The sequence below is a fragment of the Coffea eugenioides genome, chromosome 3, assembly GCF_003713205.1.
Source record: "Coffea eugenioides isolate CCC68of chromosome 3, Ceug_1.0, whole genome shotgun sequence".
NCBI classification, from domain to species: Eukaryota; Viridiplantae; Streptophyta; class Magnoliopsida; order Gentianales; family Rubiaceae; genus Coffea; species Coffea eugenioides.
Genome location: NC_040037.1, coordinates 20730664 through 20752885, shown reverse-complemented (window position 1 = coordinate 20752885; position 22222 = coordinate 20730664). Strand labels below are relative to the sequence as shown.

The following is a 22222-nucleotide window of genomic DNA, read 5'->3' as shown; positions in this document are numbered from 1 at the left end:
ACATTAATTATTAAATAAATCTTACATTACTCTTAAACAATCAATAATGGACACCCTGCGAAACTCGCGGGCACAAAGCCTAGTATAGTTAAATACTCGAATTTTGGGAACTATCGTCTCCTACTCTCGTAATGCAATCGCTAACAAGTGATTTACGAAAGCATTTGAAATTAATTTGTCTGGCCATCTGAAACACATTATACATGCAATGTTGAACATTTTTATTCAGTTTTCAATTTGCAGGCCAAGAACATGAAATGAGTGACAAAAATTGGCTTAGTTCACAACGAAAAACGTTTAATAGTATCATACATGCATTTATAGACTAGTCCAAAAGCCACGGACATTTTGCTAATTTCAATGATGACTATCTTTTGAATTGTTTGTGGGTGGTGATAAATTTTTTTTTTTTTTATCCACGTACTTCTGACTTTGTAATAGTACCACTTTCGATGGCCTTTGATGGCAAAATCCGGACCGAATAATAGTCTCCTTCAAAAAAATAGTACCATATTTCCATATTTTTGTTTGGCTTTAAAATGTTCATATCAATAGTGAAAACAAGGGAGCCAAGCAAAGTATACTACTTTTTTTCCAAGGAATGATAGGTTATAGTGTAAAAAATTTCGGGTGGTCTCGGAAATTATGCAGCCAACAATTTTTGTTCAAGACATGAGTTTTGAAGTATGGAGACCATATAGCAGATGAAGAAGAGATATATTAGGTAGCCAATTATCAATGAAAAAATGGCGTCAATATTTCTCACGGAAAAACCGTACAATGTAAACAAAATATTTGAACATGTGCAATTCAAATGGGTTTTCGTATTTTTTATAAAAAAAACTACAGTGATTTTCCGTAGAAAAATCGCAATCCAAACGCAATATAAAGCATATTAAGTTACATGCATGTTTTTATTAATTGAGTCACCATTATGACTCAAAAATAGAAGGTTAAGTGACCAAATGTAGAAATTTTAAATATTTTAGAGACCTTTCACATTATTTGTTGCTTGTAGTTGTTTTAATTCGTAAATAGTAAATTGTTAGCCATTATCAAATATTTCAAAACTTGCACCATTTTATAGAAAGTAAATCGGCGTAAATAATTGCTAAAATTTTTATAATTTCTTGTTATAGTCAATAAACTTTTTCTTAAGCAAATTGGTCACTCAACTAATCAAAATTAAAAAATGTGCCGCATTAGTCGAGTGACTATTTTAACTAAATAAAAAATTTATTGACCAAAACAGCGTATTTTAAATAATTTGGTTACAATTTATGCCATTTTGTACTTATATTAACCATTTTTTATATTGAATCTTTTTATTATTGCTTTAAATAATAATCTTCTTCTTATTATTCCCAGTTTCAAAATTTCCCTTTTCACTTCTTCACTCCCAGCGAATGCCCAGACTCACCGTGCACACATAATAATTCAAATCCTTCCGGCCGCCGCCCCCAAGCCACCACCACCGCCGGCTCCATTTCTTCTTAATTACCTATAATCTCGCCCAATCTTTAGTTTCTCATGGGAGAATGAGTAAAAGGTTCCTCAGAAATGCTATATCCATTCCAGTTCTCTGCTCATCCTCCAGAGACCCCCTCTTTTTCTCCCTGAAATTCTTCACCAGACCCATCACTACTCAAGAAAATAATTGGGATACTTTTACAGATGTAGATTGCAATTTTCAAGAATTTGAGTCTTTTCCACCTGAAAAAACTCCAGCCAGTTCTTTTTCACCCCAGGAATATTCCTTTTTGAGGGACTCATTGTTGGAAAATCCAGGCACTGAAGCTACTTCAAAAGCTCAAAACTTGGAGACTGGTAATTGTTCAGATGATGCTCTTTTGATTCTTGATGCTGTAAAGAATAATGATGATGGGTTTGGGGATAAAACCCAGAAATTTCTTAGGCAGTTTAGGCATAAATTGGATGAAATTTTGGTTGTTGATGTGTTAAAGAATGTACAAAATGTTCAACTTGGTGTAAAGTTTTTCACATGGGCTGGTAGGCAGATTGGGTATAATCATGGTTTAGCTGTTTATGACGCTCTGTTAGATTTATTGGGGTGTAATAGAAATGATAGAATTCAAGAAAGTTTTCTTCAAGAAATCAAGAACGATGATAGAGAGGTTCTTGGTAAATTGCTGAATGTGTTGATTAAGAAATGCTGCCGAAACGGGTTGTGGAATTTGGCACTGGAGGAGTTGGGGAGGCTTAAGGATTTTGGATATAAGCCATCAAGGGCCACGTATAATGCTTTGGTTCAGGTTTTTCTGAGAGTTGACAAATTGGAAAGTGCAGCTTTGGTTCATAGGGAGATGTTGGATTTGGGATTTAAGATGGATGCCTATACATTGCTGTGTTTCACACGTTCTTTGTGTAAGGAGGGTAAATGGAGAGAAGCTCTAGATTTAATCGAAAAGGAAGAATTTGTACCAGATACAGTTATGTATACTAGCATGATATCCGGATTGTGTGAAGCTTCACTTTTTGAAGAAGCTATGAATTTTTTAAACATAATGCGGTGTAATTCATGCATTCCTAATGATGTAACTTATGAGACTTTGCTTTGTGGTTGTTTGAATAAGAGAAAATTAGGTAGGTGCAAGAGATTGCTGAGTATGATGATTACAGAAGGTTGTTATCCCCGTCCGAAGATATTTAATTCTCTTGTGCATGCCTATTGCAGGTCAGGGGACTACTCTTATGCCTATAAATTGCTTAAAAAAATGGTTCTTTGTGGTCATCAGCCAGGTTATGTGGTCTACAACATATTGATTGGTGGTATTTGTGGCAATGAGGAGCTGCCTAACTCAGATGTCCTAGAAATTGCTGAAAAATGTTATGATGAAATGCTTGATCGAGGTGTTGTACTAAACAAAGTGAATGTTGCCAATTTCAGCAGGTGCCTCTGTGGGGTTGGAAAAATTGAAAAAGCTATGAAGGTGATTCGTGAGATGATGAGGAAGGGCTTTATACCAGATGTTAGTACATATTCTAAGGTTATCAGTTTTCTTTGTAATGCCTCAAAACTAGACAAGGCATTTTTATTGTTCCAGGAAATGAGAGGCAATGGCATTGTTCCTGATATTTATACTTATACAATGCTTATAGACAATTTTTGCAAAGCTGGCCTTATTCAACAGGCACGCAGCTGGTTTAATGAAATGGTGAAGGATGGCTGCAAGCCCAATGTGGTAACATATACTGCTCTTATTCATGCTTACCTTAAAGCAAGGAAAATGTCTGATGCAAATGATCTATTTGAGATGATGCTAACAGAAGGATGCTTGCCTAATGTTGTCACCTTCACTGCTTTGATTGATGGTCATTGCAAAGCTGGAGATGTTGAAAGGGCTTACCAAATCTACGCAAGGATGGTGGGCAATGAAAACATTCCGGATGTAGACATGTATTTCAGGGGCAGCGATGAAAGTGCTAAAGAAGTGAATGTTGTTACATATGGTGCTTTGGTTGATGGTTTATGCAAAGTACACAAGGTAAAGGAGGCCTGTAATCTTTTGGATGTAATGTCAACTCAAGGCTGTGAGCCAAACCACATAGTATATGATGCTCTTATTGATGGATTTTGCAAGGCTGGGAAGCTAGATGAAGCACAGAGTATATATACACGGATGTTGGAACGTGGGTACAATCCAAGTCTTTATACCTATAGCTCTTTTCTCGACAGGTTATTTAAGGATAAGCGCCTTGATCTTGCTATTAAAGTATTGTCTAAAATGCTTGAAAATTCCTGCGCTCCTAATGTCGTGATATACACAGAGATGGTTGATGGCCTTTGCAAAGTTGGGAAGACAGATGAAGCTTATAAACTTCTGTTAATGATGGAAGAAAAGGGTTGCCAACCAAATGTTGTGACTTACACTTCCATGATTGATGGCTTTGGTAAAGTCGGTAAACTGGATAGATGCAGTGAGCTTTTTCAGAGGATGAGTATGAAAGGTTGTGCTCCAAATTACATTACTTATGCGGTATTAATAAATCATTATTCTGTGGCTGGTCTCTTAGATGAAGCGTACCAGCTGCTGGAGGAAATGAGAAAAACTTATTGGCCGGTACAAATGGCAAGCTACCGTAAGGTCATTGAAGGCTTCAACAAAGAGTTTATAACGAGTCTTGGCCTCTTAACTGACATAAGTCAGGTTGATTCTGTTGTTCCAGTTATTCCAATTTACAAACTTCTAATCCATAGCTTCAACAAAGCAGGGAGATTGGAGGTGGCTCTTGAGCTGCTTGAAGAGATCTCGTCATCGTCCTCGTCTCCATCTACCATGGCAAACATGTATTCATCTCTGATTGAGAGCCTCTGCCATTCACACAAAGTTGAGAAAGCCTTTGAGCTGTATGTGGACATGATAAACAGGGGTTTAATTCCTGAGCTTGGCGTCTTTGTTAATCTTATTAGAGGACTAATCAATGTCAATAGATGGGAGAATGCACTTCATCTTTCGGAGAGCTTATGTTACATGGTACAGAATTCTTCACTCCTACTGTGCCTTTTTTTAAGTACATGTGCATGATTATGGATTTGTGTTTGTCATGATATCGAGCCTTTGCTATCTTTCTCTGTCTAACAATTCCTGAAGACAAAAATATATAATGCAAATAAAGAAGGGGAAACTACTGGTATAATATGATGATAATAAGTAAGAAAGGAAAATGTAGAGCAAACAGGCATTGTGTTTACCCTTTTTAACTGGAAAAAATAAACCATCATTCAGGTCCTAAAATATTTTTGACCGGGATGGTATCTTCAGCAATGGTTCTCTGTTTAGGCCATTTTCCTTCTTTTGCTGAAAGGAAGTCACTGGAACATTGCACAGAGTGGATAATTAAGTAGACACATGTATCTTCTTTCAATTATCATTTCTCCTTTTTATATAGGTCACACATTGGTCATCCTTAACATGTAATATCCTTAACTGTAACATTACCTGACTGTTTAGTTAGATCTAGTTTCAGATACTTCCACCATTTAGTGCTAAAAATTGATTGGATTATTGTCATTTACAAATTGATATTTATCCATGAATCAGATTGTCTGAGCATGTTTTGTTTGTAAAATATGTCAATTAAAACCATCTAGTGGAGCTTGTCTGCAAAACTAGCAGAGCCTGCTGAGAAGTCTAATTTAGCTCAAGTTGCTGCACAGATGTCGATTCAGGATATAAGAAACGCCTTGAATCTATCTAAGCACCAATTTGTGCCATTTCTTTTGCATTTTGTGACTGGAAGATACTTTATATGGCAAGAAGAAGGAGTAATAAATAATTACAAAATGGTTTACTCGAACTGAGGGAAGATGGTGAAATTCAAGCATAAGGAACAGAATAAGAATGACATAGGTACTAAGAAGTTTCATTTGAAGTTCTTAACAATTCACAGGTTAATTATGTAATGTCAAATAATGTTGCATACATGACTAAAGCATCAGGAGAAAAACGTATTGACAGAGATACATTATCCACTGCTTTCAAGGCTGGCTCCATCACAAGTCTACATGTATTGTCAGATTAAGAAACATGGTTTATGGGGTTTAACTACTTTCTTGGTATCCCAAATTTATGGAACAAGAGTAATAAGGCTTTGCTGTTTCAGTACAGTCATTATTCTCATTTTGTCAAGTCAGCTTTTGGTATTTGCAGTATATTAACTGCGTGGTTTGAATGGATAGTTGTGCAATTTTGAATTCCGCTTCCCTCAGACTTTTGTTTTGCTAGGGCATGATTCTTTATTTACTTTTAGTAGCAAATGAATCTCAAGTGCATCAAATGTGTACTTTTAGCACCAACATGAACTTTTATTTCCTTGACTCTCTCGCTCTCTCTGTCTCTCTCTCTCTGTGTCTTTGAGGTTGATCCTGTAATTTGGTAGTATTGCTTTTTAGGGTAGAAAATAGCAGCCGAAGTTTTAGATGGTTGACTGGTCAGAAGTAAAACACCAATAATATGAATTTGCTTCCCTTGGCGATGAACCGTCAGTACTGGCTGATAAAGTAAAGGTCAAAAGAAGCTTTAGAGAAGGGCTTAACTCGTGCTTTTTAGCTTTATGCACTCTTCAAAAGCATTTAGTCATGGAAGAGACCTCTGCTGTACTAAATATGTTGAAAGGGGCCAACAGATACATGTAAGGACCTTTTTCTATAATGCCCAAAGTAACTCACCTATCAGCTGTTCTTGAAATTACTAGGATATTCTGAACAGTTTATATTTGGCATGAGCAACACATTGAAAAGTAATTGACAATCAAGAAGCTTCTTTTGGGCGCTGGAACTCAGGCGAAGGAACTTAGTCTTAGATTGCCAAAGTTCATTGCATCTCCTTTTAACCATGACATAGTTGCGCCATCGAGAGAGAGAGAGAGAGAGAGAGAGAGAGAGACAGATAATCTGATGTTTATTGCCAATTCTTTCTTGTTATACTATGGTTGCATATCAAATTGTAAAAACTAGAACTCAAAATTGTTGTTTTGTCTTTTGGATTATAACATAGGAATGATATTGGTTGTGTAAGCAAAAGAATGGTACTTTAATTCTACCACAAGGGGTGCAGTTGGTTGACAGAATAATTCTGTACTTTGTTTGTTTGTCGATTGATATTGCTTCCACCAAAAGTCCTAGGCAGAGTGGTATTGATAGCAACAGAAGCCTTTCGCTCTATTGGATGTTCATGGTTCAAAACTTGGAAGATTTCTTGAATATGTCATAGCAGAATACTTTATGGTTGCAATTTTTAAAAAATATCCAGTCTCTACCAAATGAATTAACATATTTGACCAACTTTATGATGTGTATGATCATTAGAAGTCAATGAAAAACCATCATTAGTCTGCCTCTAAAACTGTTATTTAGCTTCTAAATTTTTCCTTTATCGTTGGTCATCATGTTAAGCTGAAATTTTTGGTAATGAGATTCATACGGTTGAGATGACAAGAAAAAGTGCTATTGCATATGTTAATGAAAGTTTTGGACCAACTTGACATTTTCATTCTATTATTTTTTTTTTCAATTTTTAGGTATTGTTTTACTTCTTTGTTATCAGAGTTTACAACTGAATTTCCATTTAAACAGGATATCCAATGGCTGCCCTGTGATAACACCAGGGGAGTTAGCTAGAAGTTGTTGGTTCAATTCATAAATGTTTTCCTTGTTTGATGTATCCTGATGCGATGTATACCTCTATGAGGATGTCTTGAGAGATGACAAAAATGCCCAGCTGGTTTCTAGCTCATATCAGTGAAGACTCTAAAGAGCTTTCTTGCTTCCAAAAGTGGAGGAAAGCATTACCAGCAGGGTTCATGGACAAAAGAAATGATCTGCGCTGGACTATTTCTTGACAGCATCATCCCAGACTCAACATATCTCTTTGCAGGTGCCATGCCACCTTAATAGCATTTCGAGATGTGGTTTGGCAGGTTCTGATGAATATGTATACTTCTCTGTTGGAGAGTCTATCCAACTCATGCAGAGTTGAGAAGGCATTTCAGCTATAGCTGGAGAAGACAAAAAGGTTCAGTTCCTGATCTTCGCTTATGTTTTAATCTTGTTAAAGGGCTTATCCACGTGAATACATGGGAGAATGCATTTCATTTCTTGGAAATGTTGTCTTCCATTGTGCAGAACTCTTCACTTCTACTATGCTTGCTCCATATACATGTGCGGAAAATAAATTTTTTTGTTAATGGTTGGCATGGTCTCAAGGCTTTGATAGATTTTCCAATTTCTGAAGACTGAATTGTTACAAAGCACATAAAGTAATGGAAGAAGATGATGCAAAGAAAGAGCACACAAAACAGAGAAATAAATGGAGATTATCTTTTGCTTGTGTTGATGTAAAAGATCTAAAGTTGTTGAGATTCCCAAGAACTTTCCACAGCTTGATAGCTTTGGTACTCTTGCTTGGCTGTTTATCTGCTTCTGCCACATTGAAGTCAATTACAATTTGCGGGCTGTTTTTGGTTATATGCACAGTTATATCTCCTTTCCATGGTAAGTTTCCAGTCTGAAAGAGATTTTTCCATTCTTTACCTGTAACTGAAATATGCCTAAATTTGAGCATTATCCGAATGTTTAGCTAGAACTAGTTATATCGTTCCTTTAGAGCTGAAAGTTATGTGAGTTACTTTGACAAATTGAGCATGATTTTTGTATGAAATTCTTTGGTCATGTTTGTTTTGTAAAACCTGGCAAAGATAGCGATCTCTCAAGAGGCTGTTAGTCCAAATTAGCAGAGCCTCATGAGAAGTCTGATTGAGCTCAACTGCCTTTGTTAAATAGTAGACTGGTCAGCATTTTAGACAATTTTCAATCCATCTAAAGTTCTAGCTAAGTGTTCTTTTGCTATGTGTTGCTGGGAAAATACATTGTGCTGATGAAGGGAGTGAAAGTTGGCTAGCGAAGTGTAATTTTACTTGGGCATACTAAGGGTAGACATTAGTATGATAACAAGAGAAAATGCTTCGCTGTAAACGAGAGAACACGCTGAAATTCAAGATAGCGGATGCTAATTACAGTTTTGGATATTGGTGCTTTAAGTTCAAACAACAAAAGTATTTTCAGTATGAATAAAAATATGCCAGGATGAGTTAATTATAGCTGGTGCTGTTCCCTGATGAAAGAGTTGTGCGACTCTATATTAGAATTATACAACCTATTTTAAATGTTTATTGGTGGCAGCTGTAACATGGTTAATAATTTATAGAGTAAGTCCTTTACCTGTAGCGTGACAAGAGATGGCATGGTATGTGGGTGAATTGGACTGCAGCATCCAAAGTTTTGCCAAAAGGTAAGTTAGGTAATTTATCAGTCAAGATCTTCTAAAATTTGCTTCAATCACATAAACATGATGCGACTTTTTTCTGGTTTTTAGAATCAAAATTCGTGTAAAATTACAGGATAATGATGTGACTTAGTTTTAAGCTGGATTTTTTTCAATGTTATTCTCACAGTTAGCAAAAGTATTGTAGATTCCAGAAGTTATTCCCATTAGCTGTTTCTGTGCTTAACCAGTCTGAGCTTATAGAGGGAGCTCTTACTTGGTTTGGTTGTCAATGCATTTAGCTTCTGGTGCTCATACTTCATTTGGTTGTCAATTTATTGAGCTTCCAGTAAAGTTGTATTAGTTTTCACTAGAGTAGTAATCTTTGAAATCCTTGAATCTGTAAAACTCGGGAGATGCAAAATTCTGTATATTCAGTGTTTATTGGATTGATTTTGATTTTATTTCTAGAAGAATTCTTTTCCCTTTTAACATAGTGCCCAATGATACAACACCTTTCCATAACCAGACTGCCCCTCAAAAGAGTCCTCACATACTATTATCCTTCTGTTTAGTGGGATGTCTCTTTCTCTGACTAATACAATTGATAGAAACTCTTAGAAAGATGCGTGGTGATATTCACCTGCTTCAGGCCTTTGTTTTAAAATGTGACTTTGTACTCAAAACATAAGGATTCCTCCTTGTCTTTGAAGAACTTACTACTGTTTGAGCATCAGGAGGCAGGACATTTTATCATAATCACACAAAAGAGTACCATTCTAAGTAGCTTTTAAATGGGTGACTAATATGAGATAAAACATGAAGGCAACAGCTGCTTTGATCAATCTACTGATGCTACTTCCCTCGATTTGTGTATCTTGCTTGTTAAAATGGAAACTCTTGCTTCCTCTCTTTCTTTTCTCTTTTGTACTTGTATTCCGAGCCTTCTAGAAGGTCATAGCAGTATATTGCTAGAGGTGAAAATCTCTCGAAGTCAAATTAAAAGGATATTGCCTTCCCCTTTTTAGCCATTTGTGGTTGTGTTTCATCTTCTCAAACCTGTGGAATTAAGCCACTACATCTTTAAGAGTCTAGTGTGCCTGATAAACTTGAATTTCCATTGAAGCTAATACAAGAACATCAATAAGCAAGTTGCAGTCTCCTGCCTTGTGCTTTTTACTTTGTCCATGGTCATGATTGAGATCTTCCAAGTCTTCTAGAATGTTATAGCTATAGATTTACTCAGGGGTGAAAATCTATAGTAGTGAGATTAAAAGCATAATTTGTTTTCATTTTTAGCCATTTATGGTTGTGTTTGTTCTTCCCAAATGTGTGGAAATAAGCCACTTTCTAGGTACTTAAAAGAACCTGTGGAGGAAGCATTTTTTGCACTGTTTTGATTTGCTGAACTCTTCAGTACTTTGTAAAACGTGAACATCCTCTGATTAAAGTTAATGTAAGAACATTGAAGGAAATTCTAATTGCTTTTGACGTCTGCTGTAATGAGTGGGATAGTCGGCAAACGCAGATTGATGAATTTTTACTTATGGACTGAATTGATCAACTACATCATATTATTTTTACTTTTCTTTTTTGGATGCCAACCCCAAGTTTTATTAATAAACTGATAGTAAATAGAAAATGAAGGGGGGGCTTAAAGCTGACCTCTAGTACATGATAAACATCATATTATTTGTTTCTTATTTCAATTGACATTTATAATTGTTTCTACCAAATGTTATTTATACCTATGTGCTCTGAACCGTGCAGGGTATTCATTGGCTGCTCAGTGATGAGCACCAGAAGCAAAATGCTTAAATCTGCATCCCGTGGAGGTTCCATGCCTATATATAATGACACTTGAAGGGATCAGCCGGTGACAAATTTGCGTGAATAAGTAGCCTCGATGGCTTTTTGTGCTCTTTCTTGCGACAACCATGGCAAAGAAGGCAGTACAACTACAATTTTATCGCATATAAAGATCCGCCAAAGACTGTATTTTCTGTGTCACCATTCTCCATGTTTTAGGACAGGTCATGCATCAGCATCCTAGATATGGTTCTGGGGCTGGTCATGCATCATATGCTCAGGTGCGTTTAGCTCAGAAATGACCTATCAATCTTGATATGGTTATCAGACCTTGGTGTAATGTTAATGTTGTTCTCTCACTTAATTATGCTGCTAAAAGAATAAAGACTCATTTGCGACTTAGCTAATGCAGCCACCGGCAGCTCCAGATCTTCCCACAATTTGGACAGCATCTCTTTGACACGAGAAGTGCAAATTTCACATACACCCCGACAACTTTTGAGACTGTCCCTGGAAATTTTCGTTGAAGGATCTCTCAAAGTAGATTGGAGGTAAAATGATACTTATTACTGTTTCAGCGTTTTTCTTAAGCCAGAACAGAAGACAAGATTGAACTTTTTATTCTTCTTTCCAAGTTTTGGGGTCTGCACTGCATTTTTGAAGGAAAGAGTGTTGACTCTCAGTGGGGCTTGTATATTAGCCTCGACTAGACGCGCTCTACCTCCAGTTTTCAGCAGTCAGTAGATTTCAAGCTGTACTTGTGTACAAATTACAATAGCCATGAGACATAAGAGAGAGAGGATCAGTTTCTTCTGTCACAGGTTTTAACAGGCATATTAGGGTGTGTGTATATGTTTGTGGGGATGTGCTCATGTGAACCAGTAGCCCAGTGAGCCCCTGTGATCTTGGTATTTAGCAAATTAAATGTTGACATTTGTCCTGATTGCCGATTTTTGCCAAATCAGTTTTTTTTAATTAATTTATTTTTCTTTCTTCTTGAACGGATCAAAAACTTTTATGTCACAATTGAAATCCTCATCACAATGATGACATAATTGTACTATTTTTTTTTATTTTTTTATCAGGACTCTTACCAATGCTTGTGGCTGTTTGCTACATTTCCGTCGCAATCTCGCATAGTTTGGTATATTTAAGCAAAAGACATCATAAGATTTCTAAATATTTCCGAAAATATATCAGGAAGAGACAAAAACGATAAGATATGCTTTCATTTCATAGTCTGAATCCATGTGCTGTCGACAAATTAGCTTGTATATTTTCAGAAATACAAAAAAGAGTAACTGAGAGGATTTAGTCCCATTTAACGATTATATAATTAAACATCTTTAGTAAAACAAAAGGAAGGAACTCCAAGCAAGAATAGCAAAACAAAAGTAGCGATTAGGTTTTGTGCCTAATGGTCATAGAATAAGTCTGAAATTAAAGGAAGAAATTGTTTTCACCCTTCATTCTAAAATTTTAGGCACAGAAACAAATTATAAACAAATATTGGGCTATACGTTTTGATGAAAATGAGTTCATGAAGACCTCTGTCTCTGTGATGCCAGAGTCAGCCTTCTAAGTTGGGCTTAATGAAAGATCAAAAAGTAATTTTCATGCGGAAAAGAAATAACGAATGGTAAAACAAGGAAATGAGACAAAAAAAATTATATATACACTAGGCTTGCTCAGAAAGTGACATTCCCACTGGATATCCGAATTATTACACACATGTTATACTCTTCGCATTCAAGATTTTGAGGTTTTATTCCTGTCCAGCCCTTATTCAATGGGCATTTACAGACGGCCATTATATCTATCAAGGATTCAACAAAAGAAGAAACAATCTGCAGCCTTAACCATGACACACAGATCCCTGCAGGGAGGGGTCATTTGCCATCATTGTCACCACCATATTGTGTGGAATTCCCATTCCAGAAGGCATTTCTGTCATTAAACCGGCCATCATCTTCATCATGTCTTAGTGTGTGGATGTTGCTTCCAAAAGGAGATGACTTGAGCTGCCTACTCCTGCTACTGCTGCTTCGGCTGGTTGTATCCGTGCCTCGGTATACTCCAGAGGATATTCCTGTGCCTTGCAGATCATTCTGAAGTGAAGGATTTGGATCTGAAGAATGAAAAAGCAATTCAAAAAGCCCGATGAAAAAAATGTAGTTCGTAGATCCATAACAGATTCAGAAATCAAAAGCTACAAAAAAAAAATGCATATTCCAACTTTCTCAAGTAGGAATATCATCATTAAAGGAACCAGGATAAAGAGAAGAGAATGGAGTAATAAACTGATGAAATTACTTCCCACAAATATGAAAGGAAAAAAAAAAAAGAAAAAAGATCTCCAGGGAATACTTCTTCCAGTTTTCACAAAGAGAGAAGATTAAGATAAAAAATTAAAAAATAAAAGTGATTTATCACAGAATCTTGGGAAATTAGTTGGACAATAATCAAACAGGAACTAACTGTCAAAACCTTTTACTTATCTGGTTATTCAGGCCCACAAGTCTGATAAGGCTTATAATGGTCAAAGAAACTTAAAAGCCTCTGCTCTAGCAGCTCTCAAGTTATGACTAATTCGAGATTGTAGAAAGCTGTTTTTTCATGAACTGATTTCCAAAAAAATCAACATAAAAAGTTAATTCAACTTACCATATTGCCATACGCGGCTTTGAGATTCCTGTGCAGTAGTATCCTCTGCATTGGTACTTCCACTCAGGTAGGAGATTGGATTCAAGTAAGATAAAATTCTTCTCAGGGATCCCCAATATCCATCATTGCCTTCATTAGAAGAGCTCCCTCTGATAAAATTAGTTTGATCATGCAATGATGATTCTCCTTTAGGGTGCCAGTTAGCACGATGATGCAGAACCACTACTAATGTTTGTCTGCCAAACAAATCCAAATCCTGAAGTGTCTTGCTTAAATCTGTAAAACCCAAAATGTAAGATTACCTAAGCTTACAAGTATGTTGACAGAATCTGCAGATTATAGGAGTCATAAAATTCTAATATGCAAAACGATCAAAGGTAAAACTGAAAATTGTTTTATCTGCCACATAAAAAAGCTTTGTCCATGCAAGATAGCTTTGCAGATTTACTTTGCAAATGAGAAGTACAACTTTCATACTAAAAATGCTCAATAGATGTCAAACCAGCTTCTTCTTGCTAGGAGATCATCCTAGTGAATAAAGCAAATCTGATAGTAGCTTCAGTACAAAGCCAACAAGTCTGAGAAGCACAAGCACATCTTTTTGATGCAATAAAAGAGTCCTGAAAAGGTAAAGTTACAGAAATTCTGCTCGAACATGTCTAGCTTTCTTAGTACATTTACATTCAATACTTCTCCAGTACTTACCATACCACAGTTCTATTTCTTCATCCTTCTGGTCAAGTGATTTAAATAATCACAAACTTCGTTTTTTTTCAGCATTTCTTTAACTGGGATTTTAGACAGTAAACAGATTTAGGTTTTCTAGATGATCCAAAATTTTACACTGAGAGTTCCTCAACTTTATTAGAATTGCTGGAGTTAATTTGACTTATTTTAATTTATATAACCATAAAATTAATTATACAAGGTAGATCAACCTCTCGGCAACAATAATGACATACTAAACCATGAAAACCCATCTCTCTTCCCCTCCCCTACCCAGATAAAACATCCAGAGTCATACAACAGTGTGTTACTTGATTTCATTTCCCCTTAAGTGCATGCCGTGCAATGTATGCACCAAGATTTGAGACAAAAAGTGGCCCTCCTATTATATATTGAGGAACTGGTGGACCATGAGTAAGTGCATGTCGCATATGCTACTAATACACAGAGTAACTAGTGAGTACCATAACAAGTATCTATGTCACAAAGAAAAGGCACTTAAACAAGCTAGCAAGTCATTAATATTCGTCCTCCTCACTCTCAGTCTGTGAAACTTACATACCAACAGTGCTCAGACACCACATTACATCGTAAGTCAGAATTCTTCTCACGCATCACACTGAAGTGAAAAGAAATATAAAAATAGACAATTTCATTTTTCAGCTGCTTTATAGTGCATTCAAAAGAAATTGGGATACAAATATTTAATATAAGAGCATCAAAATATGTGTGAGAGAGATGTTTTGTGCAAAGCTTGTAATAACCTACTTCAGTATTTCAACCACCAGTGCACTATAATTGTTTTTAACGTAGAAGTCCTTGCACCAACTCATTCACAAACTAGAATCAAGATAAGATGATAACTCATGCATCTTTTGTTAAAAATATGTGGTCACATGAAGGGATACCTCCTAGAAGTACATCTCATTACTTGGCAGTTCAGTGAGAAGGCACAAATGTCATCATCTCCAACCATGATTGTCTTGATCTATTGCATATGCAGCATACAAATATAAAGGATATCTTGACTTTACAGAGCTCTTCCCAGCAAAGATTTCCACCATCCTCTATAAAGGAAACAATTGCACTACAGTTTTTTTATTTTGGCCCTTGGAGGGCAAAAGGCCTTTTACAGTGTAACTAGACAAATGATTGCAACCCCCATTATATCTGAAAATATTAATTCCTTAAATGGCTCTTTTCTTCATCAAAAATACTGTACCACTTGCTATTGGTGCTCTCATTTCATGCCATCTAACTAATCACAGCACCGTAATATGTTCTCCTCTTATTTAACTTGCCCAAATGGTACCGAATGGATTTCAACATTTAGATAATGGTTATGCCCAACTAAAAACATATCATGAACTTCTAGTTTTTCATAGAACTCCTAGCTAATGGCAAACAAATTACGAAGGTAATTCATCTTCAACCATGTCACTTGCCCCAACATAAAAGAAATGGGAACCTTTTCAAAGGAGATCTGTTTTGGACCGCTACAATGAGTCTTTAACAACAAATGGGAGACAAGGAAAACCAAGAAACTGAAGTTGTAGATCTTGCTTGCATACCTTGTTCACCAAAAACCTTGCGAGGGTAAGGAATTGCTAGATCATAAGAACCAAAGCTGCTTGTTCGATTTTCATCGATGGAGTCTTTGACCATTCTCAAAGTATCCATCACTAAAAACTTCATTTGCAAACTAGATCCATCAGGTAATCTAATATTTAAATGAACCTCATTTGATTTATTGGCTGAGACCTTCAAGAAATCAGCCTTTTCAACTTTATTAGCTCCTGTACCCTCTTTAGTGATCTTTATAGAAGAAACTTCCTCTTTAGCTTCTAAATGGTGACTGCTCACTTTTTTTTCTGTAACAACCAATTCATCTTCATTATTGATAGGATCCTTCCCATGAGGATTAATCGAAATCTCTGCGGTCTCACTGGTGGGGGTACCATCTCTGACTTCACCACATGCTATTTCGTTGGCTGAGGATGACTGAGCAGTTGCCTCATGAAGCTGTTCGAGCTTTTCCTGCTATGAATGTTAATGAACAAAAACATTTAATCCAAGTCTTTGGATAATCTATTGCAAAAAGCTAAAATTTACCTCAGATGCACATTCCAGAAGATTGTTTTCCTCTACTATCTCAGGATTCACTGATGGTCCAACCTCTGGAGAATAATTCTGTGCAGCTGCAGGAGATGATAACTCATTTGTCCTTGAAGAACTCCCTTCCTCGGATGAAGTACCATCAGAAGTTCCAGAAGCAGGTTGCTTTTTCGAGGCAAGTGCGGCAGACAAGTAAGTTGCAGTTGTCTCCTAAAAATAATCATAAACCAAGTTTCATACAAGTAATAATTAAGGGACTCAAAAAATGACGATAGGATGATTCAAAAAGAACTTAAAATAAAGGAGTAAACCAAGAGTAAAATACAGGTATCTTTACTTTCATATATAAACACTAAGGGATATCAAATAATGATGGACACTTGCAGCCTTATTTTTCCACAGTGCAACAATAGTGAATTATGGTATTTACTTGCATATACAAATACTGAAGGAAATCAAACAACATCCTCATCTTCCCATGAAAATGTTTTCGCAACATACTGCAGCAAAACGTAAGAGAGGAGAGGGGCACTGGCATCTGTTCAAAACAATTAGCAAATACCTGAATATGAAGACTTAACCATGCCTTTTCGATACTGGATGATAAGGCATCAGCAGCAACAAAGCCTTCTGTTGGTCCATGAGTTCAAAACAAAAGTATGATACTCAGATAGCTTATTTAAGTTCCCCAAGATGTCAATAAGAAGAATTCAATTCTTGAAAGAATTCCATACCGTACTGCCAGAGCTGTACACCATTGTATCCAACAGCTGTTGTGCATGGGGCAGACTTCTGAGGATCTGTGAAGACTGATTAAAGAAAATGCATGACCTCTCAATGCTACATACTTTTAACTATTGATGGTGCAAATAAAGCGATCATCACAGTGACACTTAAGTCATTAGACCATAGATAGCACTTTACCTTGCAACATGTCAAAGGGTATGCATATAAAGATTAGCAATTTATTTGGCCAAATATATTTGCTTACATCATCAGTACAATTTCCAATACACCTTTTTACCTTCCCAATTACCTTTTTATCTCACATACATCACATCACAAAAAGTGCTACAGTAAAAATATCTCAAATAATTTACAATCCAAACAGAGCCATTTAAGCATGTTAAATATGTTAGATGGGCTTTGATATACAATAAGTTGCTTGCAGTTTAACAGGATAGTTCACCACCAGATTAACAATTGGAACACAAATCCATCGCTTACAGCCAGATTAACCAACATTGGAAACAATAAAGCAAAATGTTGTATAATAGTTCTGCTACACAAACTCCTTTCAGGTATAAAATGAGAACTTAAGAAAGCCATTAATGACTTTGTTTTCTCAGACATATCGAACCAGACTGAATACGATTTGAAAAGCCACTATGGCTCCCTATCTGCTGTTTGTGCTTAGAAACGCAACTACCAGCTGACATTTTAATCCCGAATGTGGCCTTGAATTTCTTTTATAAACGTAGAGATGTGCATTTCAAAGGATACATATAGCAGAGAAATTTGCAGCATCTGCACTCCCTTCTGAGATGTGTATGAATATGCAAAACTTTGATACTGACTCTGCCACCTAGATGAAGGATGATGTTTGTGAGAAAAACTATTCCAATATCATCTTCCCTGTAAGTCAACTACCAAAACAAAGTGCGTTTATATAAAAGGATAAGTCGTCAAATAAACCCTACTCTTGAGTCCATCCATGTTGATGCTGCTAGATTATGTGACTCCGGATTGTCACCTACCAGAAAAACCATGTAGACGTAAGTCAAAGTCAAAACTAACAGCACCTGTTGGATGACACATTGTACACGTCTTTTCTACTGCAAACATTTTCTCGGTATTTACAATAACTCAAGAACAGAAAACAATTTCAGCAATTCTCCTTACAGGGACCATATTGACATCCATATTCAAAACAATTAATTATTCACAAATCAAATTATCATGCAACAGAAGTTAGTATATGTCAAGTGAAGCACCATGAAACTATGAAAAACCTGCCATTTGATAGAGTTCAATTTGTTTATTATAATTGATGTGGTGTCAAATGCAGCAAGAAGACGTACATCTTACCCTTTGACATGCTGAAGTCTTCTGCTCTCTGTGTTCCTAAGTTTCTAAACCATTCTCCCTAGTTTTTCTCATTCCTTTCCCTCCTTATTTAGAGCCAAAGTCTAAAGACTGTCATGTAGCTTAAAATTGTCAGACATCAGGCGGGAACTTTCAGTGCTTACAAGGATGTGAATGTGGTCTAGTGGCTATTACTGAGAAATAGTGACTGACAACTTCATTACTAATTTGGAGATGGAAAATTGAAATATAAGTTGCAAACAACCTGTAATTCTCAGAGTTAAGTAGACACTGAGTATCTTTCCTTGGCTAAGTCATATACAAATGAGTTTCTCAAGGATACTTGTAAGCTATATTACCAGGTGAACGGAAGGTTTCTCATCAAGTTTAAGTTGATTAGTCCAGTGGAGAAGGAAAAAAACCACATAATGTTGGTAGTAAATTAGTTTAATTCTACTCCCTTCACTTATTGCATATGGAGAATATGGGGCGAAATAATTGTAAAACATGAATCAAGTGAGAAAGCCGTTAATAAGTAAATGGCCTGGAAAATTGCCCAGATCCAGCAGTTAGAAAAGGGAGGCAAAGAAAACAAAGTGGGTAGCTCATTCCAAAAATTTTATTAAAGCAACCAAAGAAAATATTTAGCCTATTATTCACCTAAAAAACATATTACCATGTTACCTTAGTAACAAGTGGAAAGATCACCTTGCTTCTTTACTAAAAATATAGTTTAGTTATTTGGGAAAAAAGGCATCTCCAACAAATATTTACCTTGGTGGAAGGGGGGAAGGAAAAAAAAGGAAGGTAAGTGATCCCTTCTGAATTAAGAACCAATGTAGCTGCAAAATTTTTTATCCAATCATACATAAGGCCCATTCCTCCCTCGCTGCTATACTTGTTATTTACCATCATGCACAATACTATGCTGAATCATAGGTATAAGGAGTACCTTAAGGTAGAAATACCTGAGATATAAACCACAAAGAGTTTCTTTTGCTGTTTGGCTTCAGCAATTGCTTCCATGATTGAACCTTTGAACGTAAGGGAGGAAAGAGATTGCTCCATCTATCCAAAACACACAAGGAAAGAACATAAAGTTAGGAGAAATCCTTTAGAAGGTGTCCAGATTGATTGCTGTAGTTAAGGACTTATCATCAAAAAAATGAATACAATATCCTTAAACAGAAGATACACAGTTATGATGATAGGCTGCTTGGATAACTCAAACCCATCACCTACAAGCATTATTCGTCAATCTATGAGCCTCGTTGGATTCAAAATCTACTAGAAGAACCCCCAAATTATTGATTTATATGACTAAGACTGAATTAAGCATAAAACTTTAATCATAGACCAGAATGAAAAGTATGATATTCTAGATCCAGGATCCTTTCAGTTAAATTACTGAAACTCAAAAGAGGAAAAAAACAGAGAGAGAGAGAGAGAGATGGATAAGATCTTTTGATTGAAACAGATAAATCCAAATAATTCTTATCACACATATGAACAAGTATGTCAAAAACCAAAACCACTTAATAAATTTCAACACAAAGAACTTATATCGCACACAGATAAGAAACAATTTAAAGGATTGAATTCCAAAGAATAAGGGGAAATTTTTAAGGTTTCAGGAACATTATTACAGGAAATAATTCATAGTTAACATTTGAAAGGGACAGATTTTGCAAAGTCCCTAGAGAGAGGAACCAAATGAGTGTTATGCCAGCTAAAACAAAAAGGAACTGATAGTATCATCCAAATAGAGATCCATAATATTAGCTGAATGGTTATCCGAGGTTGCTTGTGGCACCAAAGAACAGGATGGCAAGATAACGAAAAAAATGCTGACAAGAAGTATATTTACAGTTTTTAATGATAATGGACACTCAAGTGTTGAAGACGGTTCTTAGACTACTAATTCCCTTCAAGCTTCAACAATTGTGCAGTGTCAAGTACCAGAAGAATTCATTAATTAGATACTAGTAGGCAACATATCTCATACACAAGATTCTTTCCATTGGTCAACAAAGGCACACATTCAAGATGGATAGCAGAGGGGATTGGCAGAAGGGCCTCTGTCTACACAAATCACCACCTGACTTAAAGTTTTAAAATGTCTGAAAGGAGAATAAGTTATGTACTTGATAAAATTATAAGATCGTCAAGAATATCTATTGCATCACGAGATGTATAACTTATGATGTCTACTGTACTGGTAGGCTTCATCACTGTACTAGCTAGGATGGAAAACTACTACTCTGTCATGTCAAGATATCAAGAGAGCTCATGTTTTTGGCAAATAACAGGAAGACACTTCAATGGACTTCTCCCACATAATAACTACAATCGGATAAGAAGCCATTCAAATTGTAAGACCCATCCGATTATATGAATTCTCCAAAATGATTCCGAAAATGTAGGCAGCCTAAATTAAGTTTGACCCATAGACACCCAGTTGCTTAGGTAACTGCATTTCAACTTATTAACTTGATTATCGTTAGATGAAATTTCACTGACATTAATTAATTCTCATCTATTGAGGTCTTAGGCAATTATGACTTGCCAAAACTTTATACCCCAGAGGAGCTCTAAGAGACATAAAAGAATGACTAGGTATAAGAGATCCTTTTTGTCCCAATCAATGGAATTAAGTAACATTTACATCAAAATACTAGGAATTAGATATTCCAATCCCTTAGATATGGAATTGCGCCCAATAACAAAAACCCCATCCTGTTTCTATGCCATGAGCATTCATAAATAGTAACACAAGATCCACACGAATCTAGTAAGTGATTTAAACCCTGAGCAATGACATTCCAAAAAGAAAAGTGATTTAAACCAAAAACATCTACACAACATCCACTCAATAATTCAGAAGGTGGGGCTCTTATCTATCTACAGATACATGATTCAATTTTAGCAATTAACTGAATATAATAGTCAAGTCCTTTCTTTGCTTGATAAAGATTCGCCTTAATGATAATTTAACTTATAATTAAATCCATGCAGCCTCTTACTTCTAAACCCTTAATTCTTGCTGCAGAATTATGATGTAAAACATATTAATAGGAAAGAAACAAAAGGGCGCTCATCAATTATATACCAAAATTCAGCAAAATTACGAGCTTATAATCAAGGAAAACCTCAAACCTTAAAAGAAAAAAAACCTAAAATTTCCATCATAAACTGCAATCAACAAATTTTCCCACTGAACCAAATCAATTCTATCCGCATACCAAAATCCTAATTGAAAACTCAAGCGCCTATAATAAGATATCAAACTTGAATTTTTACCTCTTTTTTTTTGTGGTTTTCTTTGATTATACAGATTTTCCCAACGAATATGTTAGTAAATATAAATAAAACAAAAAACCCAGTTCTTCAGAGATAAAATAGAGAGAATTCGTACCTTAATTGGCTGCTTCGGACGCAATTCAGATGCTTAAGTAAAGAGTCTAATAATAAGAGAAACGAAGTAATGTATTTATCCGATAAGGGTTCTTAGGCTTGGGGGTCGGAATGGGTATTATAAAGATTAACGATGTTCTATTTCGTAAAAGTAAAATGTAAAAAGTAAAATCAGTCTATTTGTCTACAAAAATGATATAAATGCTAAAAGTTATTTCTTTCCCAAATTACAATTGGACAGTCATATAATAAATTAAACAAGAAAGAAAAGGGAGAAAAAAAATGCAATAAAAAAGGAGATAAAGTTGATCTTAAAAAATTATTTGTGGCATAATTTGAGTTAATCGAAAATCTAAAATTTCGTGCTTAGGAAAAAACTTAAGAAAAATGCCAAATTCTGCTTGTCAAATGAAAAGGTTCAATTTTAAATGTTTTTAAGTGTAATAACGCGGCGTACTTCATTATTGCTAACGAGGGATTTGTCTCTATCTTTTCTTCCCCTTTACAATTTCAAACCTTTTTTACATTAATTTGTTGTTCCAAATATGCATGACCCAATTACTTTGATGCATCAAATAACAATTTCTTTTATAAGAAATGTTCAAATATCAAATCTCTAACTTCTT

At 35.7% G+C, this 22222-nt stretch overlaps 2 protein-coding genes across 5 annotated transcripts; one reads left to right on the top strand and one right to left on the bottom strand.

The window, feature by feature from the left end:
- The first annotated feature begins 1464 nt into the window (after positions 1-1464).
- On the top strand, positions 1465-11559 carry LOC113764598 (pentatricopeptide repeat-containing protein At1g06710, mitochondrial). Of its 3 annotated transcripts, none has more exons than XM_027308545.1 (4): positions 1465-4496; positions 7097-7535; positions 7646-8014; positions 10554-11559. In XM_027308545.1, exons 1-2 carry the CDS (start codon positions 1539-1541, stop codon positions 7139-7141), a joined length of 3003 nt encoding a protein of 1000 aa, XP_027164346.1. In that variant the 5' UTR covers positions 1465-1538; the 3' UTR covers positions 7142-7535; positions 7646-8014; positions 10554-11559. The 3 variants fall into 3 exon arrangements, with proteins under 3 accessions (XP_027164346.1, XP_027164347.1, XP_027164345.1); XM_027308546.1 differs by having other exon boundaries at positions 7097-8014; positions 10554-10873; positions 11005-11559; XM_027308544.1 differs by having other exon boundaries at positions 7097-8014.
- A 686-nt stretch (positions 11560-12245) lies between these two features.
- On the bottom strand, positions 12246-21681 carry LOC113765195 (plant UBX domain-containing protein 11). Of its 2 annotated transcripts, none has more exons than XM_027309285.1 (10): positions 21598-21681; positions 19151-19250; positions 17798-17850; positions 17601-17682; positions 16832-16897; positions 16660-16727; positions 16095-16307; positions 15554-16022; positions 13257-13532; positions 12246-12720 (listed from the first exon to the last, which is right to left on the bottom strand). In XM_027309285.1, exons 2-10 carry the CDS (start codon positions 19248-19250, stop codon positions 12482-12484), a joined length of 1566 nt encoding a protein of 521 aa, XP_027165086.1. In that variant the 5' UTR covers positions 21598-21681; the 3' UTR covers positions 12246-12481. The 2 variants fall into 2 exon arrangements, with proteins under 2 accessions (XP_027165086.1, XP_027165087.1); XM_027309286.1 differs by having other exon boundaries at positions 15554-16019.
- Positions 21682-22222: the final 541 nt, after the last annotated feature.